We start from the raw sequence: 20834 nt of genomic DNA, 5'->3' as shown, positions 1-20834 counted from the left end.
TGAAAGCTTTTGGAAAGGGAAGGCTTAAACCTTGAAGTTACTTATGCAGCTCTCTCAGAACTTTGCATCACTTATTCCTGACTCTCAAATTCTCTTCTCCATATGCCATTCCCTTCCCTCCCTTCCACACTTGAGTGGCACTTTCTTGTTTCTGCACCCTCAGTCTCTTATGTTTTGATATTTGCTGTGTGAAATAGTTAGGATGTCGTATCCTACTTAGCTAATGGATGCCACCTTGTTAAAATAAGTCTTTGTAGATAATTCCTGAAGAGTAAGATATTGAGATTTTACAAAAACATGCAGAATGTAAATTAGTAAATTATTAGGTACTAAAAAAAAACTCCTCCAATCCTGCTATCCCAAATCATCACCAAATACAGTGTATTTGGCTATAAAACAAACGTAATTTAGGAAAGAATGGCATTTGTTTTAAGCTCACAAAGCAGGCATGTATTTTAACTACTCAGATCTAATATTTAGAATGTACAAACTTTCTACTTGTCAACATAGGATTCTAAGAATGTATGGTTCTGTATCACTGGAGGGGACTTTAGCAACCACCTGGTTCAAATCTCTTATTTTACATCATAATTTTCCATGATTGAGTAATACTGTATACTGTTCGTTTTTCCAAACATTTTCTTTCTGTCTCTGTCTTTGCAGAAGGCCCAAGGTTTTGTTATTAACATCAGTATACTTACAGAGTCAGTATATGTTAGTAAAATCAGAATGTTCAAAATCCCTACAGACTTATATATGTTTGGGGAAACACTGAATATGTCCATTTTAATTTTTTTAGAATGTAACTAAGTTATCTGTGAAGGACAGGTTGGGTTTTGTATCAAAGCCATCTGTTTCAGCAACTGAAAAGGTAAGAAGAATAGCATGATGTGTGTGTCTTGGCTTCATAAATGTTTTCAGGTGGCATCTTAATTTTTTAATTTTTTTCATAGTTCCAAACTCTTGCTTCTTAATTGTATCTTTTATTCCTACCTTTTTGCTTTCCATTTGCTGAAAAAGAAAAATATTTGCCTACCTCTTTTTGCTTTTTGCATCAGCATTTTAATACTTGCTGCTCACTGTATTTCCTTATGCTCCATTCTTTTTGTTTTTATTTACTATTTTTTCTTTAGAGATATCATACATTTTAATTTGAAAACTCTGACAACCTTATAGAGAGGGCCATGAATTAGGAATTTTACCTGAGTTTGAGCTCTGGCTCTTCACTTACTAACTGCATGACTTTGGGCAGTGCTCTTAACCTTTCTGAACCCTTTTCCTCATCAGTAAAATGGTGATGGTAATATTTGTCTTATGGGGTTTTATGATGATTAAATAAAATCAATTATTTAAAGAGTATTTTGTAAATTAGAATGATATAAATAAGTTTTTTATTTATTACAAACAGCTATTGTGTATAGCCTGACAATATAGTTAGTTATTTCTTTTTTTAAATGAGGGGAGCAAATGCTGATTAAATTGAGAACATTTTTGGTCCTGTCTTATAGTTCTGTGTAGATGTGTTATTTTTTTCTGTTTAGGTATGAGTGAATGGCCCTGATCTTTAGTCTTTTTTGAGGTATGTCGAATCACAGAATATTAGAATTAGATGATCTTTCTCATTTCTTTATCCTCACCTTGAGGAAGGTAACCCCCAAATAGTTTTATGATTGACCTATACACTATGAGTTACTGAGCTAGGACTGGAATCTGGGTCTTTGATTTCTTTCTAGTCCATGGCTCCTTCCATTATGAAGATTACGTGGGAAATTGACATTATAGTTAATTAGAGCATCCCATGAAATAGCTGACCTGCTCTCTTCACTGGTTCCTCAGTATATTATTTTCCTATTTACTGTGTTAAACTTTGGCAATTCTAGAAATTTGAGTATGAATCTCATTTTGTATATCACATTTTCTTCTTGGGTACCTCAGCATTACTTTAGGCATAAAATGCCTAAAATGATTCATTATTTCCCCTATAAAGTAATTTCTCCTCCTAGCCACCCACCTCTGGAAGTGATGCCACCATTTTCCTTGTGCAGTCTAGAAGCCTTAGAGTCATTCACTTGTGTTTGTAGTCCATTTGTCTCCTTCAGTTCCCTGGCCTCTGGACTGGCATCCCCCTCCTCTAGTTTACACTGCCACCATTCTACTCTCAGACTTTTTTTTTTTTGTGGTACGTGGGCCCCTCAGTGTCGTGGCCTCTACCGCTGCGGAGCACAGGCTCTGGACACGCAGGCTTCGCGGCCATGGCTCACAGGCCCAGCCGCTCCGCGGCATGTGGGATCTTCCCACACCGGGGCACAGAACCCACGTCCCCTGCATCAGCAGGCGGACTCTCAACCACTGCGCCACCAGGGAAGCCCCAGACTTATTTTAATGTTAACTTCGTACAGAAACTTTCATTTCCTCAGCTGAATTTGCTTGATTCATAACTCATCATACCTCAATTATTGTGGTTCTGTTACCTCTGCTTTAGTTGTTCCTTTCTACCCTAATGAGCCCTTTTCTGTTCATTGTCTCTTGCTATTTCCTGCCTCTTTTTTTTTTTTTTTTTTGATGGTGGTTTTTCTGGAGTAATTTCCTTCTGCCTAACGGATTTCTAGTCATTCTTTTAAAGACTGAAAATCTCTCTAACCTCTACTATGAAACCGCCAGAGTTTTCCATATATGCCCCCCTCCCGAATTTGTGTGGCTTAGTCTATGCCACTAAATTTAGCAGCATCTAAATATTTACTTTGATTATTTTTATCCTCCTTGATAATAAATAACTAAGGAATAAAATAACAATATAAGGGCTGTTACTTAGTATAGTGCTGAGCAATTCTGGTGAGGTCTACAACCCTGATTATGTGTAGGATCTGTTTATGTCAAGATTTGGATTCTGAAATTGAAGTGTACTAATTATAGCTTTTACAAAACTTTTCTAGCGTGTTTTGCTACTTGTTCTCATTATTGTTTTTTAACGTGTTTTATATAGCTTTAGATGAAAGGTGTCCAAATTTGGAATTGATAGTATAAATTTGCTAATATAGTTAGCATTAAGTATATTTGTGAAAAATCACTAATGGTAGTGGGCTATATATGAAAAAAAACCTACTCAGTAAATATTGTAAAGAATTTTCTAAGGAAAGCAATTATTTACAAGTATGTAACTTCCTGTCATCTTCAGTGAACGTGTTTACAGAATAGCATTTTGTTTTTGCTTATTCTTGGCTATTTCTGTTCCCCTAGTCCATAGGGGTTTTTACTGCATAATCCTTAGAGCTCAGTGATTCAGAGAAGTCTTAGGAAGAGTAGGAGAATGTTCCCCATCATCAAATGTTATTTCAGTTTTTTTTTAAATTGAAGGCTGGGAAAAACTCAAACCTTGCATCCAAACAATACCTTTTGTCATTGTTTTTGCGGTACGCGGGCCTCTCACTGTTGTGGCCTCTCCCGTTGCGGAGCACAGGCTCCGGACGCGCAGGCTCAGCGGCCATGGCTTACGGGCGCAGCCGCTCCGTGGCATGTGGGATCTTCCTGGACTGGGGCGCGAACCCGTGTCCCCTGCATCGGCAGGGGGACTCTCAACCACTGTGCCACTGGGGAAGCCCTTTTGTCATTGTTAAAGCAAACAAGTACACAAATGTAAAATTTTATCCCCTTCCTGTAAATAGCACCCACTAAACTCTCTAGTGATTCTTTGTTATTCTAAGATTGCATGTGAGAGGGCTAAGAAAGAGGAAACTTAAAACCTAATTTTTACTGCTAAATATTAAGATACTGTAATAGCTATTAAATAGGTATTGTTTGAGTAGAGTGATCAGTAAAATGATGTTTGAGTGCCTCAGCTTACTCTAGAGAGATTTATGAAGAATAAAGGTGGCACCTGCATATACCATCCTGGTTAGTTTTGTTTTTTTAAAAAAATAAATTTATTTATTTATTTATTTTTGGCTGCATTGGGTCTTTCTTGCTGCACGCGGGCTTTCTCTAGTTGTGGCCAGCGGGGGCTACTCTCATTGTGGTGCACGGGCTTCTCATTGCGGTGGCTTCTCTTGTTGTGGAGCATGGGCTTTAGGCGCACAGGCTTCAGTAGTTGTGGCATGCAAGCTCAATAGTTGTGACTTGCAGGCTCTAGAGCACAGGCTCAGAGTATTGCGGCGCACGGGCTTAGTTGCTCTGCAGCATGTGGGATCTTCCCAGACCAGGGATCGAACCTGTGTCCCCTGCATTGGCAGGCAGATTCTTAACCACTGCACCACCAGGGAAGTCCATCCTGGTTAGTTTTTTAAAAAAGGTTTAGACTGTCCAAATTATCCCTGTAAAGCTCTTCTAAATTCTAAGAAGGTAAACTGACTAATCAGTTGAATATTTAATGTTCTTATATCAGTTTTAGGTATATCATACTTATGGTACAGGATGTTATTGTTCCTTAGCAGGGTTTTTTTTTGGTAATCTAAAAATATATCCTGGTCCCCTTACATGATGATAAGCTGACATCTGTACCATGGAACTTTTAAAAGGGAAATTGTGTGGCATAATTGAAGGAACATTGCATGTCGTATAGAGAATTTGGCTGTTAGGTTTTAGCAGCTGACATTCTGGATGATCCTGGATAAGTCTTACTTTCTCTGTTTCCTTAACGATAAAATACAGTCATTTAAGTAACCCTTTGATTTTTAAAATTTGTATTTGTTGTGTAATTTTGCTATGTTATTATAAAGATTAAGGAAATGTATGATCATTTCTTTTCATAACTGTTATTGACTAATTTTAATTTTAAAAAATGGATTGGCCTCTGTCAGGATTATTCTGTGGATTACTCAGTATTATTACCAGGATTATTTTTCTTACAGAGAAATATGATTTATATAAAATTATTTGCTATGCTGAATTTTCTGGGAACCGAGCTGTTGTAGCAAAAATTGATTACTGACTTAAACATGTTTTTCTTTGATGTTAAGATATTTCTCTGCAAGATCTTCAATCCCTTTGTCTCTTTTAAGCTACTTGGTATTCTTGTAAGAAATAAAATCGTTAATTCCTGAAAATATTTGATAAACTTAATTTTAAAGTAAACTCCTGTCGTCCTCACTGGAATTCCCAGTTAAGTTTTGCTACAGAAAACACATCTGTATGCTGCTTTAAGGGAATGTCATAAGTGAACATTGAGATTTATTGAAAGGCTGATTATTTACTTAATATAAAAGTTGACTATATGGTAATTATATATTAATAAGTTTCCTACACATAACTCCTCAGAATACTGTCTTTTTTTTTGTGGTACGTGGGCCTCTCACTGTTGTGGCCTCTCCCGTTGCGGAGCACAGGCTCCGGACGCGCAGGCTCAGTGGCCACGGCTCACGGGCCTAGCCACTCCGCGGCATGTGGAATCTTCCCGGACCAGGGCACGAACCTGCGTCCCCTGCATTGGCAGGCGGACTCTCAACCACTGCGCCACCAGGGAAGCCAGAATACTGTCTTTTTATTGCATTTAAGCAAGGCACTTCTGCTTTAGACACCTGTGAGAACTAGCTTATTGGGAGTGTTGCTTTGGGGCATCCTAACTATGTTTCTTTTGTATTTGATTTTAACTTGGGCACTGGTTATTAAAAAATGATACTTGGATGACTTAATTTGTAATAACCTTCTTTTGCAGTAGGTAATTTTTACAAAATACTTCTTTTATTCCATTTTTATCCGTGAGAAACATCTATTTTTCTTTTTTTTTTTACAAGTACTAATAATAGTCATGGCTTGTAATATTTTATATAGGAAGTAAGATAAGGAGGTGTTAATGGATTATAACCTCTATTTTATTGGAGAATTGGCTTTTATCTTGGGAAGTAAGAGGTATTAGTGATGCATATTTTAACAACAAAGCGTGTGATACTTTTCAGCTCATCTTACGAATTGAAGAGAGCTTTGATACCCGACCTGACAAGTGTACTACAAGAAATGAAAATTACAAGCCAATATCTCATGAACATAAACGCAAAAATCCTAAGTAAAATGTTAGCAAATGTACAGTGATATGAGAAAGATAATACATCCTGACCAGGTAGAGTTTATTCCAGAAATGCAAGGTTGATTTAACATTTGAAAATCATTTATTTCACCATATTAACAAAATAAAGGGTTGGGAGGAGGTATGTGGTAGATGTTGGAGGGAGGGAGAAGGACCCCATGTGATTATCTCAGTAGAAAAGAAATGTGGTAAAATTATTTAGTCACATTAAGCATTCTGCAAACTAGGAATAGAAAAAAACTTCCTTAATTTTGACAAAGTATATTTGCAAAATAACAAACCCCTACAGTTAACATATTCAGTGGTGAAATACTGAATACTTTCCCCCTGAGATCAGGAACAGCAAACGATGTCCACTCTTGTCACTTTTTTCCAGTAGTATAGGGCCTAACCACTACAATAAGGAAATAAAATAAAATAAATGGCATAAACATTGGAAAGGGAGAAACAGAACTGTGTTTACTCACAGATGATATATGATTGTATATGTAGAAAATCCAAAAGAATTCACAGGCGATTGGAATTAATAAGTGAATACAGTAAGGTCACTGGAAATAAGGTCAATATGTAAAAATACAGCACATGCAGAAACCATTTTGGAAAACAGAGGTGTGGTTGTTTAGAAAGACCACTATGTTTTTATTATATTCTTAGAATCGTAGCATCATCTTTTCTTTTGGGTTCATTACATTCTTCTCTTTTGTGACAACTCTATCCTCATCTTTCGAAAAATACAGATATTTCTTGTTATTCAAACTCTTACTGTCTAAACTCTGGAACCTAATAGATTCAGATAGTGAGCAATATTTGTAATCATATAGTTCACGGTTTCTAAGACATTTTATTTTCACATTTTTACACCTCTGAAATTGGGCTACATCTTATAGTTGTTGGTATTTATGATTATAATTGGCAGCCTTTTCCTTTAGTAGGGTTATATTAAATGACAGTGTGTCTCCTAGGCAGTGATATCTTAAGCTCAGTGAAATACATTAGCTGATGTTTTTACAGAAGGAAGTTCCTGGAAAAAACAAGGAAGTAAGATGCTTGTAGCAATAAAGGAGTCTTCTTACTGTTATCACATACTTTTTTTTTTTTTTTTTTTTTTTGCGGTATGTGGGCCTCTCACCGCCGTGGCCCTTCCCATTGCGGAGCACAGGCTCCGGACGCGCCGGCCCAGCGGCCATGGCTCACGGGCCTAGCCACCCCGCGGCACGTGGGATCTTCCTGGACTGGGGCACGAACCCGTGTCCCCTGCATTGGCAGGCGGACTCTCAACCACTGCGCCACCAGGGAAGCCCTATCATATACTTTTATTCACCTTGCAACAGCAATCCTTAGTGTGATATCTGGTGTTAATAACAGTACTTGGAAAGGGAGTGTTCCCTACTCACTGAAATTGGAGAAATGCTGAATTAAACAAATTATATAGGTTTCTTTACTTCTGGCTTTCTCACAGCTCTTACGATAATATACATTTTGAAACTAGAAAGTAGGGTTATGATATTGTTTCCAACTTTATTTGAGTATAGAAATCCTGTTTTGGTCACAACTATTCAACTTGTTATGGAACCATCATGACGAAAACAGTTTATAAACACTCAGTCACTTTCTTATGCAGATTATCTTACGTTTCTCCCTTTATAAAGTTATTATCTCACCCTATATAATCGTACAGTTTGACATTGTATGGTGTGGTAAGGTAGCATGGAATAACTTTTCCTCTAGAGTTACAGAGAATGTGACAAGTTAGACTATGAACTAAATCTGTGTCTACTTTATATTTTACTGAATGCAACCATTTCATACTTGTTAGTGATATCTTAAGTATTTTCATTATTGAAGAAAATTATCAAAGTTTGATACACATCAACTGTTGTAAAGAACCTTTATTTTTAAACGTCAGCTGTGCTATATGGAACTAGTGTAATTACAGTATTCTAGGTTTTTATTTCATTTAGAGGCTAAGACATTCTTGGATACTTAGAATAGTGATGAGTTGCCTAAGCTTTGTGATGTTCCCTGATCTAATTTCATGATAAAAGATTAGAAAGTATTGTCCAGATTGCTACTTCTCTGATATACCCAGTTATTTACATTTTAGTACCGAGAAAGTAGGGCTCTTTTTCTCATTAATACTCTTCTATTTATGTAGTTCTTCTAACCTCTTTTAGGTCATGAACTCCTTTAAGACTTTGGAAACTATGTTTTTTCCTCTGGGAAGTTACACTCTTCACACACATGGTTTCATGTTTAGATTTTATAGCATTCATAGCTCTCTTTGAAGGGATCTCTAAACTCCTTTCCAAGAACCAGTAACCAACCACTCTTTGGAACCTACAACTTTCTGCTTTCGGAGGATAAAAAAGGCAGCCTATACACTTTAATTTTCTTAAATTGACCTTTGTGTGGAAAATATTATCCACTCTGATCTACCATCATTTCATTTTAACTTGGTGCAGAAGTGTTTATTGAGTATTTGCTGTGTGCCCCGGTGCTGTTCTAGGCCCTGAAGGTAAAGCAGTGAACCAAGCAAAAAAATCCCTACCCTCATGGAATGAATTTTTGGGTTTGTGAGGACATTAGGCACCATCAGGTTGAACTTCTTATTTAATGAGCAAACTGAGGCCCAAGAAGGTACCTGAATTTACCCATTGTCTCATAATTAGTTGGTAGTAAGGTTTAGGTACTAGAAGAAGCACAAAGAGGAGAAAGACATGTTATTTTTGTTTCAGGGCTCTTACAGTGAAGATAGGGAGAGAGATATAAAATAAATTAATATGTCATCAGGTCATTTTTACTAAATATTTTAATAGGAATAATATTTCATCAAAGGACCTAGGTAGAAGAAATAAATGATTAGAGCTTTGTGGAGGTCTGGAGTGGTTGTGCTGAACCTGAGCTGAGTTTAAGGGAATAAGGTCACTTAAAGTAGGAGCAGTGCTAGCAAAGGAATGGAGATAGAAAGCAATAAGGTTAATTTCAGAAATGTATATTACAAATGGTCATTTTAAATTGTTTGCAGGACAGTGTCTGATTTCCTCCTGTGCTGTGTTCTTGTGTACAGTTTTTGCTTTAGTCACTAGGAATACTAGTAATGTATTCAACAACTAATATTTTCTCAGTGATACAGTAATGGCAGTGTTTTTTATTGATTTGAAGTTTCTGTATGTTTGCTTTTTGCTTTTCTTCTAAAGGTATATGGTGTTAATTAAAAATTTTTTTACTTTATAGTTTATCCCTCACTCATACCCTTTCTTTCAAATCACTAATGTGACTTAGTTATTACAAATATATAATACTTTTAGTTCAGTGTGGTAGATTTTGACAGGAGTGCTTTAGAGTTTTGAAGGAAATAGTACTCAGGAAATCATGAATGCTTGATACATTTTTTGAGAAATTGAATTTGTATTGGTAGGTGTTGTCTACATCTACTGGCCTAACAAAAACGGTGTATAATCCAGCTGCTTTGAAGGCTGCACAAAAAACCTTACTTGTTTCCACCTCTGCAGTTGATAATAATGAAGCACAGAAAAAAAAACAGGTAAGTATAGTAGTGTACAGAATTTGCAGGTCGGGAAGCTTTTCTGCATGTATGTGTTTTTTCAGTGCTTATCATAAAATAGAGCTAAAAGAAAGGTATATGTTGGCTGCCACTGAACTTTTATTTTCCCTAGTATATTAGTAAATATTAATTTTCATCTTGGAATGAAAGGCTCTCCTGATTGATTTTTGAAACTTGTGTACTTATTTAAGCTTTACGTAGGAAAACTTTGCATTTCATTTTTGTTGCCAAGCTTCTTCAATTACAACCAGTTCTGTCTTCTTGGGTAATTTCATTTATTGGAAAGGTACATGGTAAATATTCTAATAATATTTTTGATCCCTTCTCTAGGAGGCACTGAAACTTCAGCAGGATGTAAGGAAAAGAAAACAAGAAATTTTAGAAAAGCACATTGAAACACAGAAGGTAAAATATTAAAGTTAGATTTGGCAAAATATATTTATAAGTGTCATAATTTTTAGTGAATTTAATCTTACACTCTATAGATAGTCCTGAGAAACATATTTACTGTAATTGATAATGGTAAAACTGAAATATTTATCAATAGTAATGTATATATTAATTGATAAAATGTTGGTGATGAAGTGTATTACATTGTGTAATATACATTGCACAGTGGACTGGGAAATGGATTAGTTTAAATGGAGCTATGACTATCAACTTGAAATGAAAATAAGGAATATTTATCCAGGTATGTTGCTGCACAGTAGTTCAATAGATAGTAAATGGAACCTTTTTCTCATTGTTGACATATGTACCTTTCTTTAATTGGCTTGTGATCCTCTAGTCCTATGTTGTCTGGTACAGCAGCTAAGAGCCACATCTGACTATCAGGTACTTGAAATGTGTCTAATCCAAATTGAGATGTGCTGTAAGTGTAAAATACATACCAGATTTCAAGCACGTAGTATGAAGAAAAATGGTAAAACATCCCAGTAGTTTTTGTTGAAATGTTACTTTTGATAAAATGAGTTAAATAGAATATGTATTTAATTAACTTTAATGTATCTCTTTTATCTTTGTAAGGTGGCTGCTAGAAAATTAAAAATTATGTGGCTTGCAGTATTTCTTTTGTACAGTGTTGCTCTAGTTATGGCATTTAATTAGTGTCAGTTCTTGATTATGTCTGGTAATAAAAGTTATGACACTTGAAAATATTGAAAATACACAAACTTTTTACCTTTTGGTTTAAAATGTATGTCTTTTCTAATTTAAATTTGTATGTACTTGATAAAGAGACATCACAATGCTTTACACCCAAAACTGAAACCATCTTGACTCAGAGAACCTATAATACTTTGTGATGTCTTCTCCATATTACCATGTTTATCTTCTTACTTCCTATCTATGTTGGGCATATTGTTCTTAGCCTAGCCAGTTACTGTTCCCTCTGACAAAGAAAGTAGGTAACTAAATATGCCATTTTTCTAATATCTCATATGGAGGGAAACCGTAAAACTTTTCCTCTGATTCTTTCTGGGTTACGGACTATGTTTGGAGTGGGAATACTTAGGATCAGTAATATCAGCAAGTGGATTAGAAAGTAAGATTGTTGCTATTTCAAAATGACAACTTTTCAGGGATTGAATTAAATTTCTTGTGGTTGTATGCTTTGAACTTATGTTCTAAGAGACTTAAGTAGTAATATAGTTCTTCACAACGTAAACCAAGATTAAGACTTGAATTGAGATAGTTAGCATCACCAATCTGCTCTTCTGCTATCTCAGTGATTGTAAGCCTTGTCATGAATACATAAACTAAAAGTAGCAGTTATTTATATTTACTTTGCCATGTTTGCTTTTTAAATAATAGTAGGAATGTATCATATATTTGTTTTTAAAAATTTGCCAGATGTTAATTTCGAAACTGGAGAAAAACAAAGCAATGAAGTCTGAAGATAAAGCAGAAATAATGAAAACTTTAGAGATTTTGACAAAAAATATTACCAAGTTGAAAGATGAGGTCAAAGCTGCTTCTCCTGGACGCTGTCTTCCAAAAAGTATAAAAACCAAGACTCAGGTATTTCAATTTGTATTGTTATTCATATTACTACTTGTTAAAAGAACATTAAAACACTACATTATTTAAGATTCAGTTTTCCTTTAGCTAATATTCTTTGCTCAAAATTTGATCATTATATACTACCATTCTTCTCCTTCTCTAGTAATTAATAAGTAAATAAACACAAACAAGCAAACTCTACTCATCTTTTGAACCCTGCACATTGTAGTTAGAAAGTCAATTTTAGTTAGAAAGTCAGTAATTAGACAAATAGTTATGGATAATCTTAAAAAGGTAGCTAGAGGACAAAACAATATAGGTACTGGAATGCTTGACTGAGGAGTTTGAGATTTATTTTGTAAGTAATTGGTGGTATAAAATATTAATGAACAGAGAAGTACCAATCTGATGTCACTGTACAGAATGAATGGTATTTTCTTTTAATAAATTTATTTATTTATTTTTATTTTTTGGCTGCATTGGGTCTTCATTGCTGCACACGGGCTTTCTCTAGTTGCGGCGAGCGGGAGATACTCTTCGTTGTGGTGCGCGGGCTTCTCGTTGCAGTGGCTTCTCTTGTTGCAGAGCACGGGCTCTAGGTGCACAGGCTTCAGTAGTTGTGGCACACGGGCTCAGTAGTTGTGGCTCGCGGGCTCTAGAGCACAGGCTCAGTAGTTGTGGCACATGGGCTTCATTGCTATGCGGCATGTGGGATCTTCCCGGACCATGTCCCGAACCCATGTCCCCTGCATTGGCAGGCAGATTCTTTAACCACTGTGCCACCAGTGAAGTCTCCAGAATGAATGATTGAAAGGGAGGAAATTCAGGTAGATTAACTGATTAGATACAAAAAAGTGAGCAAGTTAATTTCAGATGACAATAAGTGATTTAAAAAAAACCCGTGGAGTTATACAATACTTATACTTAGTGTGTGTGTATGTGTGTATTTGTTGTGTGTGTGTGTATGTATATATGTGTGTGTGTATATATATATGTATATATATAAAATTATGAGTTTATATTGATATTTCTCATTCTAATCTAATACCACAGCGTTCTTCTTTTCTTTCTCTTATGCCCTATCTCCCTGTTCCCATGATGACAACTTGGTTCCCACTAACATCAATACAGTATGCGTTTGCACAGTCCTGTAATCCATTCGAATAGTTCCAGAATTGCTAAAACAATACCACTTCCAACAACTAACTAAATATAAAATTAAGAATTTGTTTGCATTCTTTACAACCTCATAATATACTCCACTAAGAGTATAGAGTCAGACCCGTGGTGTAGGATCATGTGTTTTTCCGTTCGTGTGGTTATGTTATTAATTTGATAAAGTTAGGTTTATTTCTGTCTGTATTCAGTTTTGGATCGCTCTCCCTGTCATTCTTGCTGATTTAATTTTATTTTTTGAATAAGTAAAACATTAACATGATTCAAAAGTTATACTATATAAAAAGGTTTATATAAACAACCATTCCCCTTTGAGCCCTGACACTCTGTTCCCCACTCTTCCCTCCCTCTTGGTGTGTGTGTATGTATTCTTTCTTACATAAAAGCATACTGTATATTCCTCATTAACACCTTGGTGTTTTGCTTTTCTTTTCAGTTATTTCCTGAAAATTACTCCATATCAGTCCGTAGAAATCTCACTCTGGCTTCTGTCTGGAAAATGAATTATAGGGAAATCAGTGGAAGTAGGAACAAGTTAGAAAGCTGTTGCAGTAGTGTAGACCAGAGGTGACTGGTGGCTTGAACTAGGATGGTAGGACTGGAGATAGAGAAGAAATGTACGGATTAAATGAGAATGTGTAAAAAATTCTTTGTAAGAAGTTTGGTATAAATGCAGGATATTGATTGTCATCACCTAAAATATTTATTACTATTTTCTAGATGCAGAAAGAATTACTTGACACAGAACTGGATTTATATAAGAAGATGCAAGCTGGAGAAGAAGTCACTGAACTTAGGAGAAAGTATACCGAATTACAGCTGGAGGTATGTTTCATGATAGCCACACAGTACGCTAAAGAGGAGTAGTTACAGTCTTGATGGTTTATTTGAAAATACATTCCTCTCATTCTGGTCAGCAGTCGTTGGCATGTTGGGAGTTGATGTAGAAAAGAGGGAAGAGGTTAGCAAATCTTTCAGAGCTAATAGAAAATCTCTTAGTATTTAATGAGGGGTGATAGCCATTCTACTTTTATACACAAGTCCCTCTACTTCTAGTGAATTTTGTTCCTTTTCTATTTTCGGTTTGTTTTTCTTCTTAGGACCAAAATCTATTAAAGGCTTTTCATTTATTCTTAGGGAGATATTCTGTGCATGTATAGGCATGTTACGTTGAGTTCCTATAAGGATCAGACTTTTAGTGGTAGAATTATATTGAAGAACATGCTTACTTAAGTTTTGCCTATAGATGGTGCTGTGGATGTTAAAGAGAAAAAAAACTAACTTCTTATAATTTAGTTATATGATTATATAAGAAAAATCTAGTAAAATTGATCTCTATACATGAGAATTTTTAACATTTAGCAAAAAGATGTTTAAGAATCAGAATTACATTTTGAAGTACAGGGACATTTATGTCATTAGTGTAGTTGGTACTTGCCTATATTTATCGTTGCCACAATTTAATTTTTTGTATTTTAGCTTATTCCTTTTGCTTAATCTGAAAATAATGCTTTTTTTCCAAATTCGTTAGCAACTTGATTTTCTTTTTCTAACATAGTAGAAATCTGTATTGAGTACTGGTATCCAGCTATTAAAGACTTTAACATTTAGCAGCCATTGTTCTTGTCTTAAGGCTCTTGTCTTGTCTGTCATAGGAAGCCATAGGATGGTATATTAAACCTGCATATATTTTGCGTTCTCTGGAAAACTGATATGGTTGTCTGTGTGTCCTGCCTAAGATAACAAGTTTTGGAAAAGATAGGTTCCTTTTATGTTAATATAGAAATTGTGTTTTCACCATTCTGGAGATTTCGTGCCTGTGGTCATGCGACTTTAAAAAAATACATTATCATTTTTAAAATTTTGGCCCATAATTTTAGCAAATAAATAATAGTATTACTAATATCCTTTATATTATTGGTCCATGTTTTCATTCTTATCATGATATAGCTAAACACTGAATGACATCTTCTGTTTTTCTTTTATGATGGCCAAACTTTAGTTTGCAATTAATATTAGTATATGCAGTAATGCAGTGTTTGCCAGAGTGTGTTCATTCACCACATCAATTCCATATTTTGTTAATAGGTATTAGTGAAAAAAGCTTTTGAGGCCAAATAAGTTTGGAAGAGGTTATAGTAAACGTGTGTTTTTTTTTTTCCCCACATTCTATTTTTTATTTTTTTTAACATCTTTATTGGAGTATAATTGCTTTACAGTGGTGTGTTAGTTTCTGCTCTATAACGAAGTGAATCAGCTATACGTATACATACATCCCCATATCTCCTCCCTCTTGCGTCTCCCTCCTACCCTCCCTATCCCACCCCTCTAGGTGGACACAAAGCACGGAGCTGATCTCCCTGTGCTATGCAGCTGCTTCCCACTAGCTATCTATTTTACATTTGGCAGTGTATCTATAAACATGTGTTTTGTATATGGTTTTCTAGAGGCTTGTAATCTGTGAATCTCCAGAAACACATGTTTAAATACTCAGTATTGCTCAAACTTACTTGTCCAGGGACCCCTTTTTTAAGGAGCATTTTGAAGTTCCTAAGAGTATACTTTTGTATATGCTGTGCTGTTATTGACATTAATCCTTGACCTTTGAAGTTTGTTATTTGGATTTTAGATGATTACTTTAGCTAATGTTAAAATTAACTGTCTTGAGATGAATAAACTAAAATATTTATACTTGCAGAGATTTTGGCAGTGGTGCCTGCTTGACATTTTCACTTGGATGTCTCACATCCTCAGGCTCAACATGTTCAAAATTGTGCTTACTTTGTCCCTAAACTCATCTACACAATTACCCAAACCAGAAATCTGGGAGTCATCATTGATTTCTCCCTTTCCTTCAGTATTCATACACGTTTAATTACCAAGTTTTATACATATTACTCCCCAGTGTATCTTTTTTTCCTTAGTTAATCAATTAATTAATTTTTGGCTGCGTTGGGTCTTCGTTGCTATGCGCGGGCTTTCTCTAATTGCGGTGACCAGGGGCTACTCTTCATTGCAGTGTGCGGGCTTCTCATTTCAGTGGCTTCTCTTGTTGCAGAGCACGGGCTCTTGTTGCAGAGCACGGGCTCTAGGCACGCGGGCTTCAGTAGTTGTGGCTCGTAGGCTGATTAGTTGTGCCTCACAGGCTCTAGAGCACAGGCTCAGTAGCTGTGGTACACGGGCTTAGTTGCTCCGCGGCATGTGGATTCTTCCCAGACCAGGGCTTGAACCCATGTCCCCTGCACTGGCGGGTGGATTCTTAACCACTGTGCCACCAGGGAAACCTCTTCAGTATGTCTTAAAAGTGTTTATTTTACTTCTCTCTATCTCCATGGCCACCATTGTAGACTAAGCTTCTATCTTCAGTTGTTGGCACTATTGTAGTAGCCTGACTGGTTTCCCAGCTTGTTCTCTTTTCCTTTTACCAGAATAATATTTTAAACACTGATTTGATTACATCACCCTACATCTGAACTTTAGATGTTTTAATTGATTTTCATGGCTCTTGGGATAAAATCAAAATCTTTAACGTGGTTCTTAAAGTTGTTCATTATCTGGCTCTGCCTGTCTCTCTAGCCTCATCTCTTCATCACATGTGGTCCAGCTGTACTGGATTTTATTCCTTCTTAGAAGTACCAAGTTCCTTTCAGCCTTGGTTCCTTTGTTCATGCTCTAATCCCCACCCCTCACCCTTGCCTTGCTTGTTCTTTGTACCTTCTTTGATGCATTGAACAAATAATTAAGTTTCTACAATCTGCTAGCTGCTATTTTAGGTGCTGGGGATAAAGTAGAGAGTAAAACAAGGAAAAATATTCCTCATGGAACTTTTATTCTAGTAGTTTATTCATTGCAGATCTTTAATATTCTATTCAAATCTTTAAGTAGAGCATTTCCTCATTTTTTGAATCACTTCTCATTAATATAATCAAATAACTAGATTGCTTAATGTCTCTACCCTTCTAGGATTTGAGCTTCATGAGGGTAAAGACTAGACCACAGGAAGTGCTCATTAAATATTTGTGGAATGAAGGAATGGTGTGCTATTCATATAGAGCGATAAAGTGGAATGTGTTACTGTGCTGCTTTGGTTGTATGATGGTGTTAGTGTAAATGATCAAAATGATGAATTTGAAATAACTGTACATATTGAAGTCAACGGGCAAACAAATGGAAACACTGTATTTGAAAGCCATAACTAGAAAAAATACACTTATATATATAGGTATCTTGTATGTCTACATTATGCTAACTTCTTTTCTTTTTTTTTAAATAGATTTATTTATTTGTTTATTTTTGGCTGCGTTGGGTCTTTGTTGCTGCGCCCGGGCTTTCTCTAGTTGCGGCGAGCAGGGGCTACTCTTTGTTGTGGTGCACGGGCTTCTCATTGCGGTGGCTTCTCTTGTTGTGGAGCACAGGCTGTAGGCACGTGGGCTTCAGTAGTTTTGGCACACGGGCTCAGTAGTTGTTGCTCGTGGGCTCTAGAGCGCAGGCTCAGTAGTTGTGGTGCACGGGCTTAGTTGCTCCGTGGCATGTAGGATCTTCCCGGACCAGGGCTCGCACCTGTGTCCCCTGCATTAGCAGGAGGTTTCTTAACCACTGCACCACCAGGGAAGTCCCTATACTAACTTTTGAAGTAACATTCAGCTCTGGGCCTTATTTGGAACTCAAGAATTGCTGGTCTTTTTGTGATATAGTTTGATGTCTTAGTAGATAAGGCACATTTATTAATTTCAAAACATTGCTTAAATTAATGTTACTTTGTTTTCTAAATTCATTAGCTGTCTAAATTTTTTTTCACTTTAGAAACTAAAACCCTAACTTAAATTATGAAATCCTTTTGTAGGGCATTATTTGAATATGTAAATATGTATCAAATTGTATAACTCATGTCAGATTGTGTGACTCATCTGACTGAGTATAACACTTGGCTCGTGTTAGTAATTGTGATGTTTAACCTATTTGTCTAATCTCTTCTAGGCTGCGAAACGGGGGATTCTCTCATCTGGTCGTGGTAGAGGAATTCATTCAAGAGGTCGAGGGGCAGCTCACGGCCGAGGCAGGGGTCGAGGTCGAGGTCGAGGTGTGCCTGGTCATGCTGTGGTGGATCACCGTCCCAGGGCATTGGAGATTTCTGCATTTACAGAGAGTGATAGAGAAGATCTTCTTCCTCATTTTGCGGTACTTTCTTACTGTCCAACAAAACAAATACTGATAATCATTGTTGGGGATAATGGATATTAAAGGGAAAGTATGAAAATGAAATGAATAAGCCCATTAATCTCACCAAAGGTTTTGATTAATCTATAATAATCCTTTGTTAATTACTTAAAAAACAAGCTCTAGTGGTTTTTTGTTTAATCATTGTCTGGAAGAAATGTTACTATTCTTACACTTAGTAGGCCTTCAGCTTATGAAAGGAATGATTTAGACCTTATTGTTTCAGAGAGGGAAATCCTATCGTTTAGTTTCATTTGATATTTACTTTTAGGAAAAATTTAGCATATTGCATGGGCCATCCAGATTTTTAAAAATTAAGATGGAATTTTATTTGTTAATACTGTATTCTTGACCTAGCCAACCTAGAAATGACACAAGACACAATTTTGGAATACGATCTTGACATTGCCTTATTTGGTGCCAGGGTATAATTAAAGGGAGTCAGTCTAATTGCAGTGGACTTCCTTCTATGAGGAAGGAGAATAAGATTCTAGTCCCTGCTAATCCATTATTTTACTTGGATTTCCTGGGATCTGTTGGGTTCATGTGCAGAATGGAGATCATATCTGCCTAAAGCCCTTTCAACTTAAATGTTATGATTCTTAGTGCTATCCCAAAGGTTAGTTACTAACCATTGGTCTTGCCTGCAGCATTAGAGTAATTGCTCTGGAAATAAAAAGTAAATAACCAGTTCTTTACCCTCAAGGATTTTACATATAATGGTTTAACACAAACCAGTTAAACTACAAATAATTTAAAATCAAGTTAAATTTATTAAAAACTATAAATACTTCAGTAACTTAGAGAAGTATTTTTCACACAGACATATGATGGTGAAAGAACAGTAGAGGAAAGTTTCAAGAGGTAGTAAAGCTGGAGCTTGGGTCTTGAGGGATAGGTAAGCTTATAGATAGGTACACAAATAATTTAACGTTTTGAATATTCAGATTTAAATATTTGACAGTTATATTCCAGACTGTTAACTGCAGTTACAAATGTAAAACTGTACTTTTTCAGGACATAGAGAGGTATTGAAAGAAATAGTATATGTTTAAGAAATAACTAAAATGATTACTATTTAAGGATGGTGAGTCTGGAAAGTCTGCTTTATGGCTTCAAAGGGAGAAAATAAGGAATCAGCTTTCTAGCTTGGAAATAACTGTAGCTCGATTCTTCCCTACTACACACCCTGTTTCTGCACCTTCCCAAGGGGAAGAAGATCCAGATAACTTAGGTGTACTACATATCGTTATACAGCTAATCAGGAAATTATCAGAGGATATGCTCAAATAATCCAGACAAACAAGGTGAGTTTAGGAATGTGTTTTGATGAGACTGAAATGGTTTTGGTTTTAGAAACAGTCAGAGCCTCTAAATGGATATTCTTGGATGTATTTGGAGATTCGAACTCTTCTCAAAGTTAGTAGTGGTAATGCACATTTAAAAAATTGCCAGTCTTTAAATAAGATAGCTTCTCTATCTCAACCCGTGATTTGAACATATGACAGGTATCAGAGAAAAAAAATCTACATTACTAAAGGATCATTGACGGTTACAAATTGTGATTAACAAAATGCTTTCTTTAATTTATCCATTGGAACCAGTAGCAGTAATAAACATTACAGCTAAAACTTACAGAGCACTTATTTTGTGGCAGGTATTTTTCTGAATGCTTTTTATATAACTCACCATATTATGAGTTATTTTGACAACTCTATGAGGTAGGTACCTTTATTCTTATTTTAGAGATCGGGAAAATGAAGCATGAAGAGATTAAGTAACTTGTTCAAGTTTACACAGCTAGTACTAACAGAGCTGGGATCTGACTGATTCTGTGGTCGTTTTCTTTACTACGCCCTACAGAATTTTTCTGTGTGGAGTGTGTGTATTTAATGAGATTGTGGTTATAATTTTATTTGGGGGTAAGAAATAAGGAGGTATTAGTAATGATATATAAAGGACTAAAGTTTTATGTGATAAAGGTGCTGTTTTCTGCTGTTTGCAGAAAAATCTTCCTACACAGGGAAAAATAAAATCCAGCACACCCAAAACAAGCATAATTTAATATGTTTAGCTTTTAAATGTCCTAAAAGAGTGTGTTCTAGAGGAGGGTAAAGTAAGAGTAAAAGCAGGGTCAATTTAAGTTTTGAATCGAAAACTTTTGAATGAAAAACTGGACTCTCATCCTGGTAATTAAGTTAGTTACTTTGGAAAAATTACTTAAATTCTCTGAACCTCCCCCCACATCTTTAAATTGGGAATGATACAAAAAGCTCACACAATATTCTGAGGATTAAATATTCTGCTTTAGAAAGAATTTAACATACTCTGGAATTGGAATAACGAGTATAGAAGGAATGGCAATAAGGAAGCTCAATCTTTCACCATTGTTTCCCTATTTAAAGAGTAGTTCAATCAAGTGTAAGTTACCCTGGTTCTAGAAAGTATAGAATTGTAAATAATATTGGAAAATAGGAACACCCTTTATCATACAATATTACGTCCTAAAATGAATTATTCATAATTTCTTTCTGCTAATCACCCTGAATTGTTATGCATTCTGGGTTATATTTATTGGTGTCTTAATATTTTAAAAACCATTAGGATTTTGGATGTTTCAAAATATTTATTTGGAGGAAATACTTTTTTTTAATTTAAAGCAATATGGTGAAATTGAAGATTGTCAGATTGATGACTCTTCACTTCATGCAGTAATTACATTCAAGACACGAGCAGAAGCTGAAGCAGTAAGTATTATAAATATTCTAATTTATTAAAATTCAGATTTAAATGTTCTATAAATATTGCCTCTAAGTTTTAATGTAAATGAATTTTTTTTGACTTACTAAAGAACTACAC

General features: G+C 35.6%; 1 protein-coding gene across 17 annotated transcripts in view; it reads left to right on the top strand.

The window, feature by feature from the left end:
* RBM26 (RNA binding motif protein 26) overlaps positions 1–20834 on the top strand; it is an 84874-nt gene that overhangs the window by 45657 nt on the left and 18383 nt on the right. For 14 of the 17 annotated variants that reach the window (XM_073795344.1, XM_019921020.3, XM_019921018.3 and 11 more), the window contains exons 14-20: positions 800–871; positions 9435–9560; positions 9912–9986; positions 11433–11600; positions 13479–13583; positions 17736–17936; positions 20636–20722. In XM_073795344.1, coding sequence (XP_073651445.1) covers positions 800–871; positions 9435–9560; positions 9912–9986; positions 11433–11600; positions 13479–13583; positions 17736–17936; positions 20636–20722 — 834 coding nt within the window. The remainder of the gene's footprint in view (positions 1–799; positions 872–9434; positions 9561–9911; positions 9987–11432; positions 11601–13478; positions 13584–17735; positions 17937–20635; positions 20723–20834) is intronic. The other 3 variants (XM_019921025.3, XM_019921032.3, XM_019921035.3) reach the window with 1 other exon arrangement.

Source organism: Tursiops truncatus, chromosome 18 (assembly GCF_011762595.2).
Source record: "Tursiops truncatus isolate mTurTru1 chromosome 18, mTurTru1.mat.Y, whole genome shotgun sequence".
Taxonomy (NCBI): domain Eukaryota; kingdom Metazoa; phylum Chordata; class Mammalia; order Artiodactyla; family Delphinidae; genus Tursiops; species Tursiops truncatus.
This window is presented reverse-complemented; position numbering and strand designations above follow the sequence as displayed.